The 24,657-nt window shown below is 39.3% G+C and overlaps 1 protein-coding gene across 1 annotated transcript in view; it reads right to left on the reverse strand.

The window, feature by feature from the left end:
* The window catches only part of LOC134660500 (mitogen-activated protein kinase-binding protein 1), a 127,416-nt gene that overhangs the window by 59,245 nt on the left and 43,514 nt on the right, over nt 1-24,657 (reverse strand). The window contains exons 3-4 of the mRNA XM_063516271.1: nt 10,685-10,776; nt 2,676-2,835 (exon numbers count right to left, since the gene is read on the reverse strand). Coding sequence (XP_063372341.1) covers nt 2,676-2,835; nt 10,685-10,776 — 252 coding nt within the window. The remainder of the gene's footprint in view (nt 1-2,675; nt 2,836-10,684; nt 10,777-24,657) is intronic.

Here is a 24,657-nt window from a genome sequence, read left to right on the forward strand (position 1 = left end):
ATGAGGAAGCAATGAACAGCTCTGATGCAATGAAATGGAGGGAAGCAATCAATGAAGAGCTTAAGGCACACGCGGATAACAATACGTGGACGATAGTTGATAAAGAAGCTGGTAAGAAGCCTATAACATCAAAGTGGGTGTTCAATATCAAACAGGACCGAGAAGGCAATATTGAAAGGTATAAAGCTCGACTATGTGCTCGAGGTTTCACACAAATTAAAAATGTTGACTACACAGAGACCTTCTCCCCGACTACTCGATATGATTCAATTAGAGTCTTACTAAGCTTGGCTGCAAAGCATAATTATAAAATTGTTCAATTTGATGTTAAAACAGCTTTTTTGTATGGGGAGCTTGAAGAAGAAATTTTTATGGAAATTCCACTAGGCGTGCATGTAGAAAATAAAAGTAAAGTTTGCAAACTGAATAGGTCTCTGTATGGACTGAAGCAGGCGTCCCGGTGTTGGAATGCAAAGTTTACCAATTTCCTTAAGTCCTATGGATTTACACAAACAGAATCTGACCATTGTGTATTTACAGGTTGCACAAATGGTGTTAAAATATTGTTAATTATATATGTTGATGATGGTCTCATGTTTTGTTGTTGTGAAGAGACTTTGGGCTTGATTATTGAAGCTCTAAAAACCAATTTTTGTGTAAGAATCTTAGATCTTAATTATTTTGTTGGACTAGAAATAGTTAAGAGTGAGTATTCCATTCGCATCACTCAAAAGAAATATATAGAACGGATCATTCAAAGATTTAATATGTCAGATGCTCATTCCTGCTCTACGCCAGCAGACCCAAATGTGCTATTAACAAATTGCAGTAATGATGGCGAGGCAGTAAGTTTTCCTTTTAGAGAGGCAGTAGGCTCATTGTTATTTTTGGCCTCAGTGTCTCGTCCGGACATTTCATTTGCAGTAAATATTGTATGTCGTTATGTCAATAATCCAAGCATAGAGCATGTAAAAGCTGTAAAACGTATTTTAAGATACCTAATAGCAACCAAACACATTGGTATAGAGTATAAAGGAAACTCAGGCCTGGTTGGTTACTGCGATTCAGACTATGCAAGTGACACTGAATCAAGGAAATCCACCAGTGGATATATTTTCTTATTGAATAACGGTCCAATTATATGGGCCAGTAGAAAACAACAAACCATTGCCTTGTCTACAATGGAAGCTGAATTTATGGCTGCCTGTGAAGCCACAAAACAATTTTTATGGATAAGACAATTATTGATTGACTTAGGTGAATCTCTTAATAATATGACTCTGTTAGTGGATAACCAAGCTGCTATTAAATTAATAAGCAACCCGGTGTTTCATCAACGATCGAAACACATTGATGTAAAGTACAAGTTTATTCGTGAGAAGGTAGAGCAAGGATTGTTAAAAATCCAATATGTTCAAAGCTCAAACCAGTTAGCTGATTTTACACACGTATGGGTTTGATGAAAAAAAAAATTTTGAGTTTCAGAAGTATGGGGAACCCCAAAAATTAATTGTTTTTTTCTATTTTTGTGTGAAAATCTTAATGCGGTTCACAGAATACATCTACTTACCAAGTTTCAACAGTATAGTTCTTATAGTTTCGGAGAAAAGTGGCTGTGACATACGGACGGACAGACAGACGGACAGACAGACGGACAGACAGACAGACATGACGAATCTATAAGGGTTCCGTTTTTTGCCATTTGGCTACGGAACCCTAAAAAACACAATTCTAGGGATTGACAAGGCAAGTTATGATGGCGCCATCTGCTAAATACTTCGACTGGCCAACCCCATTACGATTTAAATTTAATTGGAGGTAATTTGTACTAGTATTAGGACTATGAACCCACTTGGGTATAAACACAAATACGAGTGAACCTCGAACATACCTGTAAGTCCCACACCCGCACGGCGGGCGCGTGCCCGCACTCCCCGGTGGCGAGGTATCTGCCGTCGGGGCCGAAGGCGACGCATGTGACACTCTTCCTTGACGCGTTCAGCACGTGCGTCTGACGGTTCTTGCGCACGTTGTATACATTGAACCCCGAGAGAATAAACACAAATACGAGTGAACCTCGAACATACCTGTAGGTCCCACACCCGCACGGCGGGCGCGTGCCCGCACTCCCCGGTGGCGAGGTATCTGCCGTCGGGGCCGAAGGCGACGCATGTGACACTCTTCCTTGACGCGTTCAGCACGTGCGTCTGACGGTTCTTGCGCACGTTGTATACATTGAACCCCGAGAGAATAAACACAAATACGAGTGAACCTCGAACATACCTGTAGGTCCCACACCCGCACGGCGGGCGCGTGCCCGCACTCCCCGGTGGCGAGGTATCTGCCGTCGGGGCTGAAGGCGACGCATGTGACGCTCTTCCTTGACGCGTTCAGCACGTGCGTCTGACGGTTCTTGCGCACGTTATATACATTGAACCCCGAGAGAATAAACACAAATACGAGTGAACCTCGAACATACCTGTAGGTCCCACACCCGCACGGCGGGCGCGTGCCCGCACTCCCCGGTGGCGAGGTATCTGCCGTCGGGGCTGAAGGCGACACATGTGACGCTCTTCCTTGACGCGTTCAGCACGTGCGTCTGACGGTTCTTGCGCACGTTATATACATTGAACCCCGAGAGAATAAACACAAATACGAGTGAACCTCGAACATACCTGTAGGTCCCACACCCGCACGGCGGGCGCGTGCCCGCACTCCCCGGTGGCGAGGTATCTGCCGTCGGGGCTGAAGGCGACACATGTGACGCTCTTCCTTGACGCGTTCAGCACGTGCGTCTGACGGTTCTTGCGCACGTTGTAGAGGACCACCGTGCATCTGTAATAGGAAAAGGTTCACCTTATATATAGGCCAGATCAAGGGCCCTAAGCCGGCGAGCGTGTATGTGGAATGTTATGAAAGTAACGGAAGCGAAATAGGTATGTCAGGATCGTAGCAAATGGAAATCCGTGGTCTCTGCCTACCCCTCTGGGAAATAGGCGTGATTATATGTATGTATGTATGTTATATTTAGGCTGTTTTCATCAACAATCAATACATAACAATGAAACTAATATTTCCATCGCTTTCACCTAATAGGTAACCTTAGATTGTAGATTCCATCAACTCTCAATAGTCTTTGCACCCTGGTGGGTGCTGCCTCTGCGTGCGTCCCTAAATACGGGCAAGTGCAGCATGCGCTTACATCTCATTAAATTGTCAAGGGCCTCTACGTGTTGGCTTTGGCAAAATGTCTGGAGGTGTAGAATATATAAGTTTTCGGAATCGCACAGTTTGCAGGATCCAGCTTGTGTACCTTTGACTGTTCTCAAGATAGAGACCGCTGACAAACAGACGGACATAGTAAGCTTATATACCTAGTAATTCGAATAGGGTACCAACACACCTACGGAACCCTAAAAAGAATATTAATATAGCAAGTCGCAAATAAATACTCAAGATACGCGGGAAGATTACATATTTATTTCCACAAAGTACAGGTAAACCCCGAACAAGTCGAGCGAAATGCCCTCTAGCCCGCAAATTTGTATTTCAATTTCGTATAATCCATATCAAATTCTCTGGCACGGGGCTTTAGGTACTCCGGCATCCGACTACTGAAACGTGTAGCTCATAATGTATAAGAATGTTGGGATTTTATTCTTTATTTTGTATGCCATGTTACTAGTAAACGTATGTTCCTTACGCACCTTAGATCAAACTGATGTACAGATGACTACATCTGCACTACTGACTATCTACACTACGATGGCATTCAAACCTTTTGTCGTTGCTTAAAAACTTTAAAGACAAAATATTGTGTAAAACGGAATACTTAAATACTTAATACAACATTTTATTTGCATCTAGTAAATACAATGTCAAAATACCTACTACTATACTGATCTGACTAAACACTCTTATAAATTATAAGGCTTTGCTAATTGCTAATCCAACCTACCTAACCCTTTCGGCAAGCGACCCTCTCGTTAAACATTAATATCATGTAACATCAACAACTCATAAATATCCCTTGGGATATACCAGGCCCATAATTACTTAGGTATGCTTAATTAAAACTGTGACTCCAGCGGGCGCAGCATGTTTCCATTTTTAACGCCTGTCACTATGCCCGTCACTTTCGCACTTACATACTTGTTAGAACGTGACAGGCATGGTGACAATCGATAAAAATGTAACCGTGCCACCGCCGCAGTATTCTATGGGGTTGGATATACGCGACCGGACGCAGGTCTACGCCATTTCGCGGCGCATTAGGTACCTTCCGCAAGCTAGCGAGATGAGATGATCCACCTGCGACATTTCACGTTGCAGATGCATTTTAATATTAGGTCAAGAGTTTGGTATCTTATCTTATACCTTTAAACGAGCAATTCTTGTAATATTTATTTATATGTATATATATTTCGGGTATCTCGGAAACGGCTCTTAACGATTTCGATGAAATTTGCTACGCTCTGTAATCCGGCGTTTGGCTGTGTTACTGCCGGATTACTGGACGTGCCGGATTTGCAAGCGCCGGATTACCGTATGTACCTACTCGTAAGTCTCGTAACGTAACGCTCTTTTCCTCGACATCGCCTACGCTAACTGATGATTTCTGTCATAAAAACTATCTTATATCCTTCGCTAGGATTGAGACTAATATTTGCAACTCTTCATCACAAACTTTCATCTAACTCTAGGGATATTAGTAGCGATTTTTGGCACCCAATATACGTATTTAGGTAGCTACCTTAATTCGGATTTGTTAGTGATGTGTGTTTTTCATGTTATTATCCAAAGAATAGACCTCAGTTTTTATGAAAACAACTGCCACCATACTTTCCAACCCACAGGACAAACTAGGCTAGGCCTCATTGGGATTAGTAAAAGATAGTTTCCTTCAAGTAATAGTAAATATCCTGGCTGGCGGGTTCAAATCCTGGCTCGAACCAATGAGTTTTTCGGAACTTATGTACGAAATATCATTTGATATTTACCACTAGCTTTTCGGTGAAGGAAAACATCGTGAGGAAACCTGCATACATCTGCGAAGAAATTCAAAGGTCTATGGGAAGTCCCCAATCCGCATTGGGCTAGCGTGGGGACTATAGCCCAAACCCTATCGCGCATGAGAGGAGGCCTGTGCCCAGCAGTGGGACGTTTATAGGCTCACGTTATTAGTATTTATTATTAATGGTAAATATTAAATGATAATTCATACATTTACACATTGGTATGAGCCGAGATTCAAACCAGGGATGTTGCGAATATCCGCATCCGCAACCGCGGAACTTCCGCATTATTATCAACATCCGCATCTGCATCCGCATCCGCATAAAAGCGATGCGGATTTAATGCGGATGCGGATGTGGAACAGGTCGGTACAGGAACGTCTTAGCATCGGCGTAAGTGCTAGACTGCTAGGTAATTTAGTCATTAGCCAAAAAAACCTATTAGAAATTAGCAGTCAAGCGTGAGTGGGACTTAATGTACGGAACCCTTGGAACGCGAGTCCGACTCGCACTTGGCCGGTTTTTTGATATAAAAATTACTAAAATTTAATATTTTACGTTTTTTATGTACCTATCTTGACATCCGCATCCGCATCCGCATCCGCGATGTCAAAAAATCGGCATCCGCAACATCCCTGAATCAAACCTACGATATTAGGTAAGTTTAGCAAGATGAAATGATTTTCCTGCTGCTTTGCGGATATACTGACTGCATTTTAATATGGGTCAAGAGATTGCCGTATCGTTTGACATATATATAGTAAACCACTCATTTCTTGGCATCGCAGCCAATATATTCCCGGGCCGAACAAAGATATACTCATATCATATCCAGAATTAAAAAGAGTAAAATGAAAGCAGTACCCGTACCATGAGTCCCTGACAGTGTCAAAACTGACATGTAGGTACGCATAACTTACTTTCTATACATCTCGCTCGCTCGCTCAAAACCCTTTAGCTAAGGAGATACTTCTGCGGAAATGGCGCTAGATAGGACATGTTTCACGAAGGCCAAACAACCACCTATCCAAGCAGGGGCTGACTTGGAAAATTCCCGGAAACATGGGGCAAGGTCGCCCATATACCACCTGGAGGCGCACAGTGGACATGAAGGCTGCACCAGTTGGCCTCGGCTGGGCGGAGCTGGAGGAGGCCGCGCTGGACCGCGAAAAATGGAAATCCCTTCTGAGACCCATGTCTCTGATGAGGGATAACAGGATACCATCATCATCGTCATCATCATCACATCTCGCTCGCACTAATATGCGAGTACGAGCGAGATGCATAGAAAGTAAGTTGCGTTCTCGATAGCGTTTATGTCAGTGCCAAACTGGTGGTAGCCACTAGCCACACAGTTGGGGTTATTCGATTAGGCGTCACCATGTAAAATTATTAGGATTAACAAGGCGTCACTAAATAAATGCATGTAACTATTATATGGGGCACTATCTATGAAAAGGGACCATATTGTCGATGGCACTTACGCCGCACAGCGTCGCGCGGCATTGTATTTATATCGGAGCATCGTTAATAATAACGGCGTAAGCGCCATCGACAATAAGGTCCCTTTTCATAGATAACGTCACATATTGACTTCTCGGTCTATTTCTGGTAATAGGTATTTTAAATGCGAAAGTAATGCGAATTCGAATGCGATCACGACGTGACAACAATGTGAAATTCGGAGACCCAAATTTTTCTAGTATTGGTCTGTCAACTGCCAAACGATCGTCCAAGCCGCCAGCAGGCGCCACTGTCGCGCACACAGCCGGTCAGGTTTCCCATCGGCGCACACGCACCGGGAATAGTTATCGATGAATCCGTGACGGTATGGAATGGTGAGACCACGGTGGCGATGATAGCGGATTTACAATTATAATGATTTATTTATTTAAACTTTATTACACAAAATATATACAACAATGTACAAATGGCGGACTTAATGCCAAACGGCGTTCGCTACCAGTCAACCATAGGGCCAAACAGAGATACCTACAATTAGTGCGCAGAGAGAAACATATATATATCCCATTGTGTGTAGGATCAGAAACACAGTTGTACAGTCACCTGCAATAATATGTTATACAACGAAGGCCGCAAAAATATCTGACACGATCTTATTTGTAGAGCCATAAGAGCGTGTCAAATATTTTTGCGGTTTTCAAATAGTAACATACTATTGCTGGTGACTGTAGTACTACATACAAGGTTACATATACTTAAAACTGGCTTGCCAACAGCCTGTCAAGCGCTGTGTTTTACTTCCTAATCCGCTCTGCTTGTCGCCCCGCTAATCGCTTCGCTCGCACCTAAACCCCCTACCTAACCGCGTCTGTATGACGGACGCGACGTCCTCTCTCACGGTCGCACAGACAAACATACATATACATTGTAACATACGTGTTAACACTCGTATGTCAATCGGTTGATGTTTTCTTACTACAAATGATGTACAAGTTACCGTTAGTGGTGTTCTGGTCTCATTTTGTTCATCTTAAGAGTACACGAACTTGGACGCCGCCATACAATTTAAGTATTTATTTAAGCGTATGGCGTAACATTGTAGGCAATATATGCTAATACAGTCGACTCTTGTTATTTCAAACCTGCGATAATTCGAACCTCTCTATAATTCGAAGTTATCACGAGTTCCCTAGAATATCTCTTTATATATCGAAATAAATCAATACATTTTTAAGCTCTTGGTAATTCGAACAAAAATAATCAACGCTAAGTAACAAAACGACGCATTAATTCGAACTCATAGGCGTCAAACACTCTACAATTCGAAGTTATCAGATTGCAGACCTCACAGAGGTAATAATAGACCGCACATTTTGAGACAAGTTCAAGATCGTCGTTGCACTGTTTCGTTGGTTATGTGTACATATTAAAAGTTAGTGTTAGTTACGAGTCCTAAAAGTATGAATGCTTGACGATTGCTGAAAAGAAGGAGTTAATCGAAAAAGTGGAGGTAGGTGGGAAGACAAGTGATGTTGCAAAAGAATTTTCAGATCAGTCTCAGCAATGTGCATTGAGGTAGGTAAACTCATGTTTCAGACTTCTTCCGAAACTAACCTTTTATGTATATAGTAAAAAAAATTGCAGTTAATCAGTATTTGAAACTACCTACTCAATAATTCGAACTTTCATATTTTTTCTCTCAAAAATTTCGAACTATTTGATATTTCAAACTCTCGATAATTCGTAATATTTTAAAAGTCCTTTGAGTTTCGAATTAACGAGAGTCGACTGTAGTATAACTTATTATAAGTCGACATCGAGGCTACGCAGCCATGCGATCGCGTCAGGTGTCAGATTGGTATAGAGGTCCTCCGGGTCGCCTTGGAAACGTCTCTTTGGGCATCGCTCAATAATGTGCTGGGTAGTTTGATCTTCAAAGCCACAGTCACACAACGAACTCTCGTTCCATCCCCATTTGTGTCGCATATAATTGCACCTAAGTTACGCTATCATTTTAAAACGACATAAATTATGTTCAAACATGTTTCAGTTATTTATGTTACACGTTGTATATTACGTTTAAACTAATAAACACCCCTTCCGTGGCTAAACATTGCAATTACCGCCATAACCGTCACTCATTAAGGTCGCATTTACCTTGGCATTCGCGGTTGCATGTCACGGTCGCAGGTGAACGACCTATTTAAGGCGCGGCGCGGGCGCGGCCGCGCGGTGTGGTCAAGCCCTTAATCGATAGTTAGTCGAGATCGTTTGAATTTAGAGTTTGCATGAACGGTTTAAAAGAGTAAATATTTTTATAATTGTATATTTAACACCTGACAAAATGATAACAGCGTCATTGTCTGATGTCTCCAGTAAACTACTGAATTCCTGCGTAAGTAGAAGGCGTTATGTAGCTAATTTGAGTAATTGGGAATATCCATTTATGTGCACAAATACACGTGTATTAAAAAAAACGATTGTGGCCGATATTTTTGCACGCTTCGCTGTGTAAGTTATTATTGCAGGTGTCTGTAATGTAATAAAGCAAATCCTTGATTTCTCCATAACTCCCTCAAATATTAAAAAAAACCATAGCAATACTAGTATAAATATTTGACATATAGCATTGTTAGTTGTATTATGTTAGCCCTTTTATGGCTCTCAGTCGATGACCCCTCGCACATGTGATGTAAATGTGACATAACGACCGTTTAGTATGCACGGTGACATGCTATCGCCAAATGTATGTAATTTATGCATAAGTTCTATATCAACGCCTGTATTTTGTAAAGAGTGAACAAAATAGGGCTTAGCACTGATCCCTGTGGAACTCTTAACAATCCTACAAGGGATTTCTCCTGGAAAAGGAATATTACTAGTGGCTCTGTGAGCTGTAGACCTCGCGAGCATAGCTTATTAGGACCGTGCACGATGACAGCGCCACACAGCGGTTTGATCAATCAACAATACAAAGCTTTTAATTTATTTTAAAAAAAATACGAAGTTTAAGTGAAAAAAAAAAACAAAAAGTTATGTCTTACTGGGGATCGAACCCAGACTTCCTGTGTGCAAACAAAAAAAGCGATTGTTTACAAAATGCGCCAAGATAGTTCTTAGCTAAGCTGACGAAATTCGGCTACTCATTCTCGAGTACAAACTAAATATCTAAATATCGCCTAAACCTGCAATACAATTTTTCTGCATTTTTTGCCATTTACTATGTAAATATGTCTCAAAAAGAAAATACTCTTATGATATCGATACGACTATTTGTTTAAGCGCGAGGTATCATAACTCTTCCATTTTTGAAAATTTCCATAAACGGGATCGACAAAAAAAAAATATTTACTCATAGAATCTGGTCACAAAATTTCACAAGAATCGGTTGAGAATTGTGACCTGTAGAGGAGAACATCCGGACATACAAAAGCAAAATCCCCGAGTCAAAACGTAGACCTTCGCTACGCTTCGGTCAATTAAGAACTAGAAATAATTCTTTAAGATTCCAAGATTGGCAATCTTTTCTGTCGATGACCGTTCAAGCATTTGATGTAAATATTGCATAATGACCGTTTAGTATGCACGGCGACATCGACAGGCTATCGTCAAATATATGTTAATGTAACCAATGGTACCTTGTTAACGGTACGTACGTCAATGAGGACGTATTAGATTTTTGCGAACGCCAAGCGTCTTGTTTTTGGTTGCTGAATTAAATTTATGTTGTTTTAAAATGAATACTCGCAGCGTAGCATTTTTGAAATTAATGTATGGTAACCGCATGGCAAGGAAGCGTAGGGATGGACGTATGGCCATGCGTTGGGCGGACAGAATAACGTCAGAGACAAACGGCGCACTGCAGACTAGCATGCACTGGGCCCAGGAAAGAGCGGCTTGGAGAGTGCCCACAATCGTCACGTCCCTCAGCCATGAGGTTACGACAAGGAAGAGAGGTAATAAACTGTTTAATCTGGCGGTCTAGCCAAGGTGACGAACGCTATCGCTTCGCCATCGAATCGCTTGGTGTCTCTCCATCACTCTTCCATATTAGTGTGACAGTGACAGTTGCGTTTCGTTCGCTATGTAGCGTGAGATATTGGCATGTTGTCTACGGGGCCTGTACCGTCAACTCAAGGGCCTCAAGGACTATAAATGTGAGTTATTAGGAAGGGCTAGTAATAAAAGCTTTCAACGGAACTCACCCTGCTGGGTACGCGACGAGCTCGGTGTTGGGATCACAATCTAGAGCAGCGTTGGAGGACACTGTCAGCCCGAGCACGCTCTCCAACTTGATCTGTTGACAAAAAAAAACAATATTAGTACCTACAAGAATTGCTCGTTTAAAGGTATAAGAATATGAATCGTTCGTGGTAGAGTGAGCCATCTATAGGGACAGTAGGCTCATGTAATGTGAAATGACGTCTTGTATTCTTCTTCTTTATACCTATTTAAGAGCTGTGCTCTTGTCGGTGGAGCAATCTCCAACTCGTCCGGTAGTCTGCCAACTCCTTAATCTTCTGGTCTGGTATGACACGACCTGAACCTTTTCTTTCATTTGACTAACGACGATATTTTCTTTTATTCGATTGTAATGTCGTAAGCCCCAAAATTAAAAAAAGTGGAATGTACGGAACATTCTTACGACGACATCCCATTTTTTTCTAAACTACGGTAACTACGAAGCAAAGATAGGTCATGTATTGCGTGGTCTTCACATTAACTGAATAACCATATCCCAGTAGCACACAATTTTGGAATCTAAATCTTACTTAACCGGTTTCTTATAAACTGGTAAACATTACTAAAGATAGCAACAAGGCCTGTCTATTTCAATATTTACTAACTTATTAACTAATAACGATAAGTTTTGGAGGCCCAAGGTGACAAATAAAGGTAAGGTTGGGTTTGAAGTATTTTAATTAACATTTTTCTTGCCGGTTAATTAATATGGAAATTAGTTCTTGAACACGTTTGATTTGGCAAAGAATTTGCAGCAACTTGTCATAAATTAGAAACCATGTCTATAGGGAGATCAACTTCTTGTAACTTGTTGCCAACTTCCAGTGGCTCCCGTGCCCGTGGGTTACTTAAAAATTGATTTTTACTCGCTTTTACTCTTAATATTTATATTTTTCTCCGCCCCGCATATTTGTCACCACACCCGCTCGTAAAGACTTTCTTTATTCAGTGAAATGAGTTTGCAATGTTGCATTTTATCCTCTAAAGAGATCGTATGTAACATTCGTACACCTTAAAAAACAATTATAACTGACTGTACCCAACAATAAAAACAAAACTACTAACAGTTCTAATTACTCGATATTTCGACCACTCGATCACACTATATAACAGTGAAAGCGAATTATCGATACGCTATCGTTATTAATTTTAGCCGTTAGAAAGTTTTTTTATCACCACAAAATAATCAAAAACCAATCTTCTCTTAAATACCGTAAAGTTTAATTTCGAGTAACAGAAGACTGATAGGATTTTAGATATAAAAGTGGCATATTTATACGAGTATGTCCATTATAATGTAAATGTATGCGCTATTAATAGTATTTGGAATTATATCAAATTAGTTAAGATAGAAATAGAAAATTAAGATTTATTGCCAATGATTTGGCGAAAATATATGTTTAGAAGAAAACGATAAGAACCTCTGTTGTCATTAAGGAAGATTTATTATTGCATATTTACATAGATTTTCCTAAAGAAGAAGTAGAGCAGATATATTTTAAGCAGTCCATACACTGTCAGAATTAATGTCATAACACTCATAACTTGTAAGTAATTGACATGACAAATGATAAAAGATTGCAGTGAAATGAAATTATACGAAAATTAGAATAGCCAGACACCATCAGTACTTAATCACATGAATACTAAAGAAATAATTAAAATTATAGTCTTCTCTAAATTTTATTCGAATTTCATATCATTTCATTTCATTCACTGCACTGTTTTGACTGTTTGTCACTAGTAATGTCATTCTTGCGGATAGATCAGGATTTGTGGCTTTCCATAGAGCATATTAAGGATGTCGTACGAGCTACGAGGAGACTAACTCCACAAACGAAGCAAGAAGCTATTTCGTCACAGGGGAGATGGTCCTCTTAGCATTGTTTAGCAATCCATCTAGGAGAAGGATACTCCAAAATAAAACGTTTCCGTAAGGCGCGAGTAGGGTCAAACCTGAAATAAGCGGCAGATTACTGCAGTCCACCTGTCTCCACACGTATTGGCTCGCCTTTCCTGTGGGATAAGACAGTGAAGCCGAGAGGGTAATGCAGGTGCTGCGGGGCATCCCTGCATTTCTTAATTCCGTCCCGGGCGGTATAATGGGGTGTCTCTCCGGTTTTACACCATAAATCGTCTGCAATAGACGCTAAGACCAATGATGATGATGAGGATAAAAACCTATCCTATATCCTTCCCGGGACTCAAACTGTCTAATCTCAATCTCAGGTTTAAGTTAAGCGTGCATTGATTTATAATATTAAGTATGGCTTTGTCTACAATATGTACTTAATCCAATAAACACGACCGAACATGCTGTCAGATCAGTGTTATTAGATATAATAACGAAAGACAACCACAAAGCTTTTAAGAAGCTGATACAACTTGCTACTTAATGTTGTCAAGTCGGCCAAATGTGGATCCACACACACAGACACACCGCTCCGGCATGCGAGAGAGACAGCACCATCTAAATATATAAGCGTTGTCTCGCTGTCAACATCAAGAAAAGCCACATATGTATAGTTTGTCAAAGGACTGTCTCATTTCAAACATACACATAGAGACTCATACTATCTTTGACTTACACTAGTACTAGCACCCAAAAGAAAAGGATGAGTATAGTTTTTTTTTGTTCTTATTTACTGACAAATTGGTTTGATCAACTATAAGCTTTCAAGAAGCTGATACTACTTGCTACTTAATGTTCTCTCAAATCAACTCTATCACTTAGTGTAAGGCCTGAGTGGACGCTCGGAGCGGAGCGTTCGGCGGGGCGTGCAGCGGGGCGTCGGGCTCACAAGTGATTTGAGCAGCGTGCACTAAGGCCGCTCCTAAGGTCAAAGTGGTCCGCCCACGCCGTCAGCTGATCCACATTTGACCGACTTACACTAAGTGTAAGGCCTGAGTGGACGCTCTTGTTGGGCGTGCAGCGGGGCGGGGCGTGCGGCGTGCATGTTAAACAAATGCAAGCGCATAGGAGCGGCCTTAGTGCACGCTGCTCACATCACTTGTGAACCCGACGCCACGCTGCACGCCCCGCCGAACGCTCCGCTTCGAGCGTCCACTCAGACCTTAAACTTAGTGTAAGTCGGTCAAATGTGGATCAGCTGACGGCGTGGGCGAACCACTTTGACCAGAATTCACTAAGCCAGTCCTAAAATGACGTAACTACATGTGTCATTCTGTATGAAAAGGGTTCTTAAAATTACTAGCACTTGTGTAAGTAAACGTTCTTTTTCATTGTGCGTTTACGTAGATTTGCAGGCTTTAAACGTCCTTAACTTGAATGTCTTTATGTAGGAGAAAAGAACGTATTGGCGTTTACAACTTTACACCATCAATAAAATACCATATTTTTATACAGTTTTGTTACTTAGACACCTACTGACAAACATGCCTAAACCGATGAAAGGTCTTGACATTTGAAACATATAATCTTCAAATTCTCAACCCCATGGGAATTTTTTTTTTTTTTTTTTTTTTTTTATTCTATACTAAAATCTTATAATAAATCAAACAGAAAAGTGCCGTGAAACCCTATCGGGTTTGTACCGACACGACATTCGTGGATACATTTTACGTTAAGCATTGTTGTGATACATGGGATAATCGATATTTATATAAAATTACAAGTGAGATTACTTAAATTCTACAAGAGATAAATTAGCGGGTATAACTAATACACTCGAGTACACAATCGGCCGTGCATTCCTTATCGCTGTGCGGTTTACGTGTCAAGAAAGTCTTAAGCGGCTCAGGTTTTCCTTAAGGCGTATGCCATTAATTGAGTACCGAGTTTGAGTATGCACCGGGTGGGGCGTGCAGCGGTTACAGGATGATCTAATTTATTCAGTTAAAAACTTCGGGTAAGAGTATTTCAATTATTGATGGATATATTAATTATGTAGTTATTATAAAGCTTTTTTATTATTATAACGTTTTAACATTGATTATTTACCTATATTTATTACATTGATATGGAGAACAGATTGAGAAATATATGAATAGGTATATATATATATATATATATATATATATATATATATATATATATATATATATATATATACATACATACATATGTATGTATGCTTTATGTAGATAAGTTTATGTTGAAAATAGGGTTAACAAATCTATGCGAAATAATAAGTCCAGGGTATTATAGGTAGGGCTATCCTACACTAGCGTCTTTTGAGCGTCGGCGTCTAGTCAGCGCTATGAAAAATGGCGTCGTTACGCAGTTGCGCCAACGTTGCCTCCAGCAGCCATAGAGTTGACTAGACGCACACGCTCGGGAGACGCTACTGACGCTAGTGTGGAGTGGCCCTTAAATATTCATCCAACGATGCCGCAACGTAAATGCCCGAAGGTCCCTTTTCCTGCGAAACGTCACAATTTTCGTCAGTTAAGTCTCTCTTCCATTGATGATATATGCTATGAATGGAATACGTTTCGACATTCATAGACCCGTCTCGATAATGTTGTGTCTATTGTCCTTGACTTTTTTGCAATTCAATTCAATTCAATTCAATTCAATACTTTATTTCCAAGAATATGGTACATACAAAGTTGGTTAGTAAAAGGTGTTAGGTCAGCATATTCTGCCGGCATGCATCGGCGTAGAAATATTTACATAACTATGTACATGTGGAGTCAAATTAAATATTAAAATTATAATTCAGTCAGTTTAACATTAACAAAAAATTAATTAAGAATTCATAATAAATATCAATTAAAAAATTCATCTATAGAGTAAAAACATTTTTCAAGTAACCACTGAAACATTTTTTTTTCAAATTTACATGTCGGTAGAGTTTTGAGGTCATCTGGCACTCTATTAAATATCTTTACAGCCATATTATAGACATTTGACTGGGACACTTTCAGCTTCTGCGCAGGTTGATATAGCTGTAGTGGCTTCCTGCTGGGCCTTTGCTTATTTACCACTTCATCGTGAAGTGGAAAAAGCTGGGGCTGTTTTTTGACAAATTTAGTAATTTCTAAAATGTACTGACAAGGCAATGGTAGAATTTTAAGTTCTTGAAATATTGGTGTACAGTGGGCGAGATATTCGCTTCCGCTTACAGCTCTGATGCAAGCTTTTTGGGTCACGAATGCTCTTTGGATATCAGTACTATTACCCCAAATAATAAGTCCGTAACGCAAAATTGAGGCGACATAACCATGATAGGCGGACATTGCAGCTTCTCTTGATGCTATAGATCTAAGCCGCCGCAATGCAAAAACAAATCTATCCAATCTGGAACATACATTTTCAACGTGTGCTCTCCAATTTAAATGTTCATCTAGAGTAATACCAAGAAACGTGGTTGAATCAACAAGTTCTACATTAGAATTGTTACAATTAACATTTAGGTTAGTATTAGTAGAGTTACGAGTTTTAAACTTAATAATTTTAGTCTTAGCCAAGTTTAATTTAAGACAATTATTTTCCAACCATCTAGTCGTATTATGCAGTTCGTTAATTGCTTCATTTTCTAGGTCACTATTATTGCTAGACTTTATGATTAGGGTAGCATCATCAGCAAACAAAATGCATGTATGTTTTAGTATGTTCGGCAGGTCATTAATATATGCTAAAAATAACAGAGGACCGAGTATGCTTCCCTGTGGGACGCCATAATTACTTGTTTTTGATAGAGACTTGTAGGTGATTTTCTTTTTCTGGACTATTTTAGTAATTTCTGTGTATTGTTTTCGCTCAGACAGATAGCTCTTGAGCCAGTCATTAGCCTTTCCCCTAATGCCATATTTTTCTAGTTTTGTTAATAAAATTTTGTGGCAGACGCTATCAAAGGCTTTGTTCATATCTAGGAAAACTGCTAAGATAGGTTGGTTGTCATTAAGTGATTGGGTAATATGTCTAACTAAAGCAAAGCAAGCATGAGATGTAGAAGTACCCTTTCTAAAACCAAACTGATTTGGATGGTTAACATTAGCACTGTCGAAGAAATTATTAATTTTATTGTACAAAGCTTTTTCGAAGACTTTAGATAGGACCGGTATTAGTGCGATTGGGCGATAGTTATTTATTAAACTCGGGTCACCCTTTTTGAAGAGGGGTTTGATAATGGTTAATTTTAAGCGATCAGGAAAGCAGCCTTGCTCAAAAGATAAGTTAATCAAGTAGCTGAGAGGTGATGCTATTTGGTCTGCACATTGTTTTAATAACTTAGTTGGAATTTCATCATAACCGGTTGAGTTAGTGTCATTTAAAGATTTTATTATTTTTATTACGTCATACTGATCTAAGGGAGAAAGAAAAAAGCGGCCAAGTGCGAGTCGGACTCGCCCATGAAGGGTTCCGTATTTAGGCGATTTATGACGTATAAAAAAAAAACTACTTACTAGATCTCGTTCAAACCAATTTTCGGTGGAAGTTTACATGGTAATGTACATCATATATTTTTTTTAGTTTTATCATTCTCTTATTTTAGAAGTTACGGGGGGGGGGACACACATTTTACCACTTTGGAAGTGTCTCTCGCGCAAACTATTCAGTTTAGAAAAAAATGATATTAGAAACCTCAATATCATTTTTGAAGACCTATCCATAGATACCCCACACGTATGGGTTTGATGAAAAAAAAAATTTGAGTTTCAGTTCGAAGTATGGGGAACCCCAAAAATTTATTGTTTTTTTTCTATTTTTGTGTGAAAATCTTAATGCGGTTCACAGAATACATCTACTTACCAAGTTTCAACAGTATAGTTCTTATAGTTTCGGAGAAAAGTGGCTGTGACATACGGACGGACAGACGGACAGACGGACAGACGGACAGACGGACAGACAGACAGACATGACGAATCTATAAGGGTTCCGTTTTTTGCCATTTGGCTACGGAACCCTAAAAATGCTATTATTAACAGTTTTTATGCCTGGAATTTCATTATAAGTATTTGCATTTACATAGGAGTTATTGATGTAAAAGTCGTTAAATATCTCACACATTTTCAAAGGGTCATCTAATACTTTGTCATCAATTTTAATGTTTATAATTTCAGATTTGTTAATATTTAAGTTAAGATTATCTTTTATTACATTCCATGCTGCTTTACCCTTATTTTTGGAATTATTTATATAAGAAACATTATTAAGTTGCTGGGCCTTGTGAATACACTTTTTTAGTAACTTCGAATATGCTAAATATTTGTGTTTGTTATACTTTTTGTTTGTGTGCTCTTTATGGTATTTAAAGTATAAATTTCTTTTTTTGACACATGATTGCTTTAGCCCTTTCGTAATCCATTTATTTTTTATAGGTTTATTTCTTACTAGTTTATTTATAATTGGAAAGCATAAGTTGAAAAACAAGATGATTAAGTCATGAAACTCTTCAAATGCAATATTTAGATCCAATGCCTCAAAAACTTGGTTGAAAGAAAGGCATGAAATGTACTCATAAAATTTGTCTACATTTTCTTGACTATAGTCTCTCCTTTGTTCAGTATATTCTACAGACTGTCTGGGTTTCGAGTGTTCAGATATCTGAAAGGATATAGATTGTCCAGTATCGTGGTCAGACAGGCCTAAGTTATGTATGTTACATGATACATTCAACATATCCAAGTTAGAGGCTATTAAATCAATACAAGACTTTTTTCGGGTTGGCGACTTTACATGAATGTTCAATCCAAATTTCGTTAAGAGAGATATTAGTTCTTTTGTTTGGTTACTATTTTTTAAAACATCGATATTTCAATCTCCGCAAAGTATCATTTTTTTATTCTTTTTACGTACAAGACTATTTAACAATTGTTTAAACTTATGAATAAACAGCCCTATGTTATGACTAGGTATTCTATATATGCATACTATTATTAAATTAAAATCAGTTAACTCGACACCACAACATTCAAAATAGTATGGAGTACATAGTTTAGCAGTGATTTTTAGTGGTATATATTCTAGACCGTGCTTTAGTAATATACTTTATATTGTTTGGGTTATAAAAGCAGATAGATATATTACTATTATGGGATTGTGGTCGAATTAGTTTTAAGATGTTTATACAAATTAAAAGATCATAGCATGCCATGCTAGAAATTTGCTTGTAGAAGTTGATAATGGCCACATCAATGAACAGAATTTTCCAAACAGATCTCGATAAGTAATAAGTGTATTCTAGAAGCAATTTGTATGCCTTGCATAACATAACAGAGTCACCGACGCCCACGCAGATGCCTTCGCCATATCGGCATCGCATTTGAATTTGTGACGGACGCGCCTTTTTTGCTGAAGGTCTGTGGTCATGACGTACATCGCCTTTATATTTATTTATTTAGAAATTTAAATCAGGCAACAAGGCCCATACAAATACCTTACAGACTAACATACGTATACGTATGGTATAAGTATATGCATAAACTAAACACTATTTAGGCGACAAAACGGCGTGGCTCTATTGAATCGTCTGGTCTTGTGACTTGTGACAGATTCGGCAGTTTGCCCCGGAACCTCCGAAACACGACACCCTTCGGCCAGAAGGCGCACTCGATGGTCCCCGCGGTCGCGGCACGCGCACCACAAAAGTTGAAGTGCACGTAGTGGCGCGATCGAAGCTGGAACACCCTCGGCGTGTAGCCGGTCTTCTGGTGTACGTACTCCACCACTTCGGAAGCTTTTTTTTTTATAGATGATAGGACCTCATGTAACTGTATAGCCTTAGCATTTCTAGCAATCAATGAATCTACATTAGTGACACCATAAACGTTTCTCTTACATTGAATAGGTAAACCTACGCATGTAAGTAAACAGCCGTTGTCCCATTGACATTAAACGCAAAGGACGTGATTCACGTGATGAAAAACTTATACCAAACCAACGTGTATTACCATCATCACAGTTTGATCATTCCCAAGCCTTAATACTAAGAGATAAGGTATACTTTAGGTCAGTAAACTTCTTAAGGACCCGCCAAACAGGTGGGCGGCCTTGGCTGACCTTGCCAAGGCTATGGCATCCTTGCGTGTAAATGTAGTTCTTTGTAGAACTTGTAGACTATATGTACTATGAATGGCTATTCCGTGTCTGTAATCGTATCTGCCACGGTGTCCTGCTTTCTGCGTTGACGTAGTATTAGAGCATCGTCAGAAAAACTGGCCAAGTGTGAGTCGGACTCGCGCACGAAAGGTTCCGTGCCATTACGTCAAAACGGCAAAAAAAAACACGTTTATTGTATGGGAGGGGAGCCCCCCTTAAATATTTATTATATTCAGATTTTTATAGTATTTGTTGTTATAGCGGCTAGTAATACAATTTTCCGTTCGGTCGTTGTGTGTGTGTTCTGTGAAAATTTCAACTGTCTAGAACTCTAGAGTATCACGGTTCATGAGATACAGGCTGGTGACAGACAGACAGACGGACGGACGGACAGAGAGCGGAGTCTTAGTAATAGGGTCCAGTTTTTACCCTTCGGGTAGGGAACCCTAAAAAGGACTCGTCAAACAGGTCGGCGGCCTTGTCTGACCTTGTCCAGGTCGTCACGGCATGCCACCATAACCTCGTTTGCACGCCACCATAACAAAACTGGATTTTGTGTACGAAATCTTATCTTTGCTACGGTCTTTATGTTTTCGTATAAAGCGGAGTCCAGACGGGATGATCAAATCGACCGATTTGATCAGAAAAGAAATTGGAGTCTATCTCCAATTTAATCACCAATTCCAGTTTTATGGCGATATTGAAGAGTTCTAAATTAAAAAAGTAATTAATTAAATTTTTATTTTTATTTAATTTAAGTTAAATTAATTTTAATTGAATTTAATTTAATTTAAAAATGTAAAAATATGGACTGTTTAATTGTCTGAAATAAATTTATTTTATTTTATTTATTTTTATTTTTTATTTATTTAAATTAAAAAAGTGTCCCAAAGGCGAATACTGGAGGCACAAATTGGTATTCTTGCGTCCGCACCTCCATTTTATCGGTAATATTGGTCATAATCGGCGATTGAAATCAGCGAGCCAAATTGGTGTTTGCGTCCGCACGTCCTGATTTGATCGGACAATTTCATCAGATTGGCGAAAAATCGTCCTCGTCTGGAGTCCAGACTCTGGACACGCCTTAAAGTAGTTGTAGGTAGATTTTTCCGTTCTCACAGACCATCGGCCCAATTCGAACAGAGGTCACTGCGGTACGATACCGATCTGCCAGTGACAAAAGTGACGTTTTTGGTTGAAGAAATGTCACTTTTGACACTGACAGCTCAGTATCGTACCGTAATTATCTCTTAGAAGCATTGTTCAAATTGGGCCACATTCCGAGCCTTGTCATTCGGCATTTTGTGGTAAAAAAGTGTTACAAAAGGGTTTAGATCACTATAGTATAAAATACTATGTATAGTATAAAGTAAAGTCGCTTCACGCTGTCTGTCTGTCTGTATGTATGCTTAGATCTTTAAAACTACGCAACGGATTTTGATGCGGTTTTTTTTAATAGACAGAGTGATTCAAGAGGAAGGTTTATGTATAATTTGTTAACCCGTGCGAAGCCGGGGCGGGTCGCTAGTAATAAATAAATACCCTAGACGGCGCGATTTCGCGATCCGATCCGCATATGTTGATTTCTGTTACCAACTGTACGTTTACTTAAACAAATGACTATGTAATTACCATTGTGCCCGAGGCATGCATTTTAATTATCCAACGTTTATGTAACGATGGAGTAACGTTACTAGATACAGTCGCCATCAGATATATCGGAGCGGCCAAGGTGTTCACAATGTCTGAACACGCACTCTAACGCCCTGACAATAGAGGTGTGTTCAGATATTTGAGAGCGCCTTGGTCGCTCCGATATATCTGATGGCGACTATACAACGCTGTTGCGAGATGGCACGGTATTCTAATTTCGTGTAACAAAACGTTGGCTTGTTTTATTTTCATACACGTTTATATATCATTAATAATTGAAAAAAAAAACGATTGACAGGATCGAAAGTAAAAAGAGCCTTGCCTTAGGCCCAAGATACACTTGTAAGTTCTACTTACGTAAGTAGGGACACAGCTATACTACAGAAAGAAAGATGAATATCGTTATCTCTTTCTAACAAATAGCTTTGTCCCTACTTACGTAAGTAAAACATACAAGTGTATCTCAGGCCTTAAAGCATTGATGTAGTAGTTTCGGAGATAAAGGGGGGGAATATGGTCGGACAGACAGACAGACACACGAGTGTTCCTATAAGGCAGCGGACGGCAACCTGCGGCCCGCGGGCCGCATGCGGCCCATAAACCTGTCACTTGCGGCCCGCGAGCCTCCCTGGCTATTTTATATGTAATATTGACAAACGACAATGTCTGATAAAGTCATAAATATTAACAAAGTCAACTACTATGTGGCCCTTGTCTGCTAAAAGGTTGCCGACCGCTGCTATAAGGGTTCCGTATTTTTCCTTTTGAGGTACGGAACCCTAAAAATCGAAGTATGTGGGATTATGGACACTGTAGGTACTTGGTACGAATCCAGCTACTTACTCGTATAGCGTTATGGTAAAAAGCATAACAAAAACATAGCCCCCGCCGTCGGTACGAAGGCCCATATTAATATTATTAAATCATATAAAACATTCAATAAGAAATATGCCGTCTCATAACCTTCTTATAAAAAAACTTTGTAGTAGCTATATAAGAATATTCAGACCATTCTGGGCTGTAAGCTAATAACAATAAGAAGTATATTCCTATGAAACAGATATTGAATAACTACATATATAAATGTGCCTCTTAGGCATCTAATAAGTCTATTCTGGCATTTTTATGAAGGTTGAATCTACGTTTAATACCTACATTACTAAAACACGAGGCACTTTTCTTTGATTATGAAGATAATCTTGCGAAATAAGGTCGAGATAAGGTTACAAATTACTGAATAGAAAGCTTTTTGACGTGATAACGTCTTATAAATCGATGAACACCGGTAGCATGCACGAAAAAGTGTCACGTTATGGACATATCTCCATGGTAACGTTGTGGACAGACCTCCATGGTAACGTATAAAAGTATGCAAATTTTCATCAATGCTTTCTTATGACGTTATCACGCAAAATTATCGTCCGTAAACCGAGTTTACAGACAACCATTTTTTTCACACAGAAAGTTTTTTCTTTTCGTTAATTTATGCACTTCTTATAGAGGGACATTAGTTATCACAAAAATACAGACAATACGGACCAAGTGCATGTAACTAATGGTATTGTATTTGTTTAGTATACTTTTATACCGCGTGAAAAATCTAAAGGGGCCCACTAATTACCTATTCGCCGGACGATATCAGCCTCTCAGATGTTCGGAACTGTCACCTTTTGCGTTTAACTGACAGGCTGATATCGTCCGGTGAACTGGTAATCAGTGGGCCCCTTTACACCTTCGAGAGTTAGGGGAAAAATGACAAGAACATAATTATATCTCCTAAACCAACAAATTATCTTGTAAAAAAAACAACGGGTTGCACTCCGAAAACTCAATGACTATTGCAAAATGTCTGTGTATAATTGAGGTTAACGCCATCTAGCGTTATTTCGTCGCATTACTTGAAACCCCTAAGCACATCACTGTTAGTACTCGAGTTATATTAATACCAGTTAGAGGGAAACTCACTAGATGGCATTTAAATCAATAAAGAAAAACTCAATGACATTAAGGTAACAGGTTTTCGATCAGTTCATGTGTCCGTCTTACGTCTTACGGTCACGTGACACCTGTTACGAGTTTAACATTTTTTCCCCATCACAAAAAGTGCATAGCGCTGCTAAAGAAGTTTTCACTTCAAAACTTGAAGTGTACAAAGGTGTAGGAAGTTCAATCCCATCATTCCCATCATTCGGCCTCTTATTACCATTATCGTAAGTCCATTATTGGAACATTATTAGAGTTATTACCACCATGATTCGCACTTCTGTCATCATTAAGGTCGAGTTATATCACCATCTACCGGCAATCTATTATCGACCATATTTCTATATGATTAGAGCTAATATTTAAATGCAGGGTTCTGTATAACACCGTAAGACCTTTATTATAGAGATCGACTAAGGGCCTTTACACAAGACTTTTTGCAGCGTACAAACACACATTTGACAGAAGCGCGATTGCATCACGACACTGGTATTATTTAACAATATACATAGTAAGTGTACCCCTTACATTTAATTAAAGTGGGCAAAGTATTTATAGTTTTAAAACGAAGCTTAAACAGTACATGCTTAGCCACCAACTTAGCCAGGAAACCTGCTTACACGATACAAGCTGCCTGTAGTTTCTGCTTGTACTTACTACTTAGATTACGTTCCCTCTGCATTGCCATGGCACATTACTTTAGAAATCGCCATCACTTGTCTGTTTGTACGTAGTTAAATCTGTGAGATCGATAAAATATTGATGTTGCTCATAAAATCGACCTGTCTTCTTCATTTAGTTTTTAGTTTAGTCTGCATAGTTGCCGCATGGCGCTAGCTGTCAGGCGCAATGTACGGCCAAGACGGGTTCGACCCAACATTGTACATAGTAATTTATTGTAATGTATTTTTATCTTTTTGCTGTCTTTGTCTTTTGTATGTTATATATTAATTTTGTTTTGTATTCATGTTACCTGTCGTGATTGTTTCACCGGATGGTCTCATCGGAAGATCAGCGCTGGAAGTCGCCAGCAACATGCTGAGATGAGACCATTTCGTGGCACTTTATCCTTTTATTCTCTGTTATATCTCTTGTCATCTCTTGTTATATCTCTATTATATCTGTTACATCTGTTTCTATTTTGTGTTTGTGCTCACGAATAAAATTATTTCTATTCTATTCTATTCTATTCTAAAAGGGGCTCTATGTGTTAGCTTCGGCTCCACGCACGCCTCCCAAATGTCTGAAACACTATTGTTCCGTGATGGGCAAGACATACATAATAATGTTGTT

This window comes from Cydia amplana, chromosome 27 (genome assembly GCF_948474715.1).
Source record: "Cydia amplana chromosome 27, ilCydAmpl1.1, whole genome shotgun sequence".
In the NCBI taxonomy this organism is placed as follows: domain Eukaryota; kingdom Metazoa; phylum Arthropoda; class Insecta; order Lepidoptera; family Tortricidae; genus Cydia; species Cydia amplana.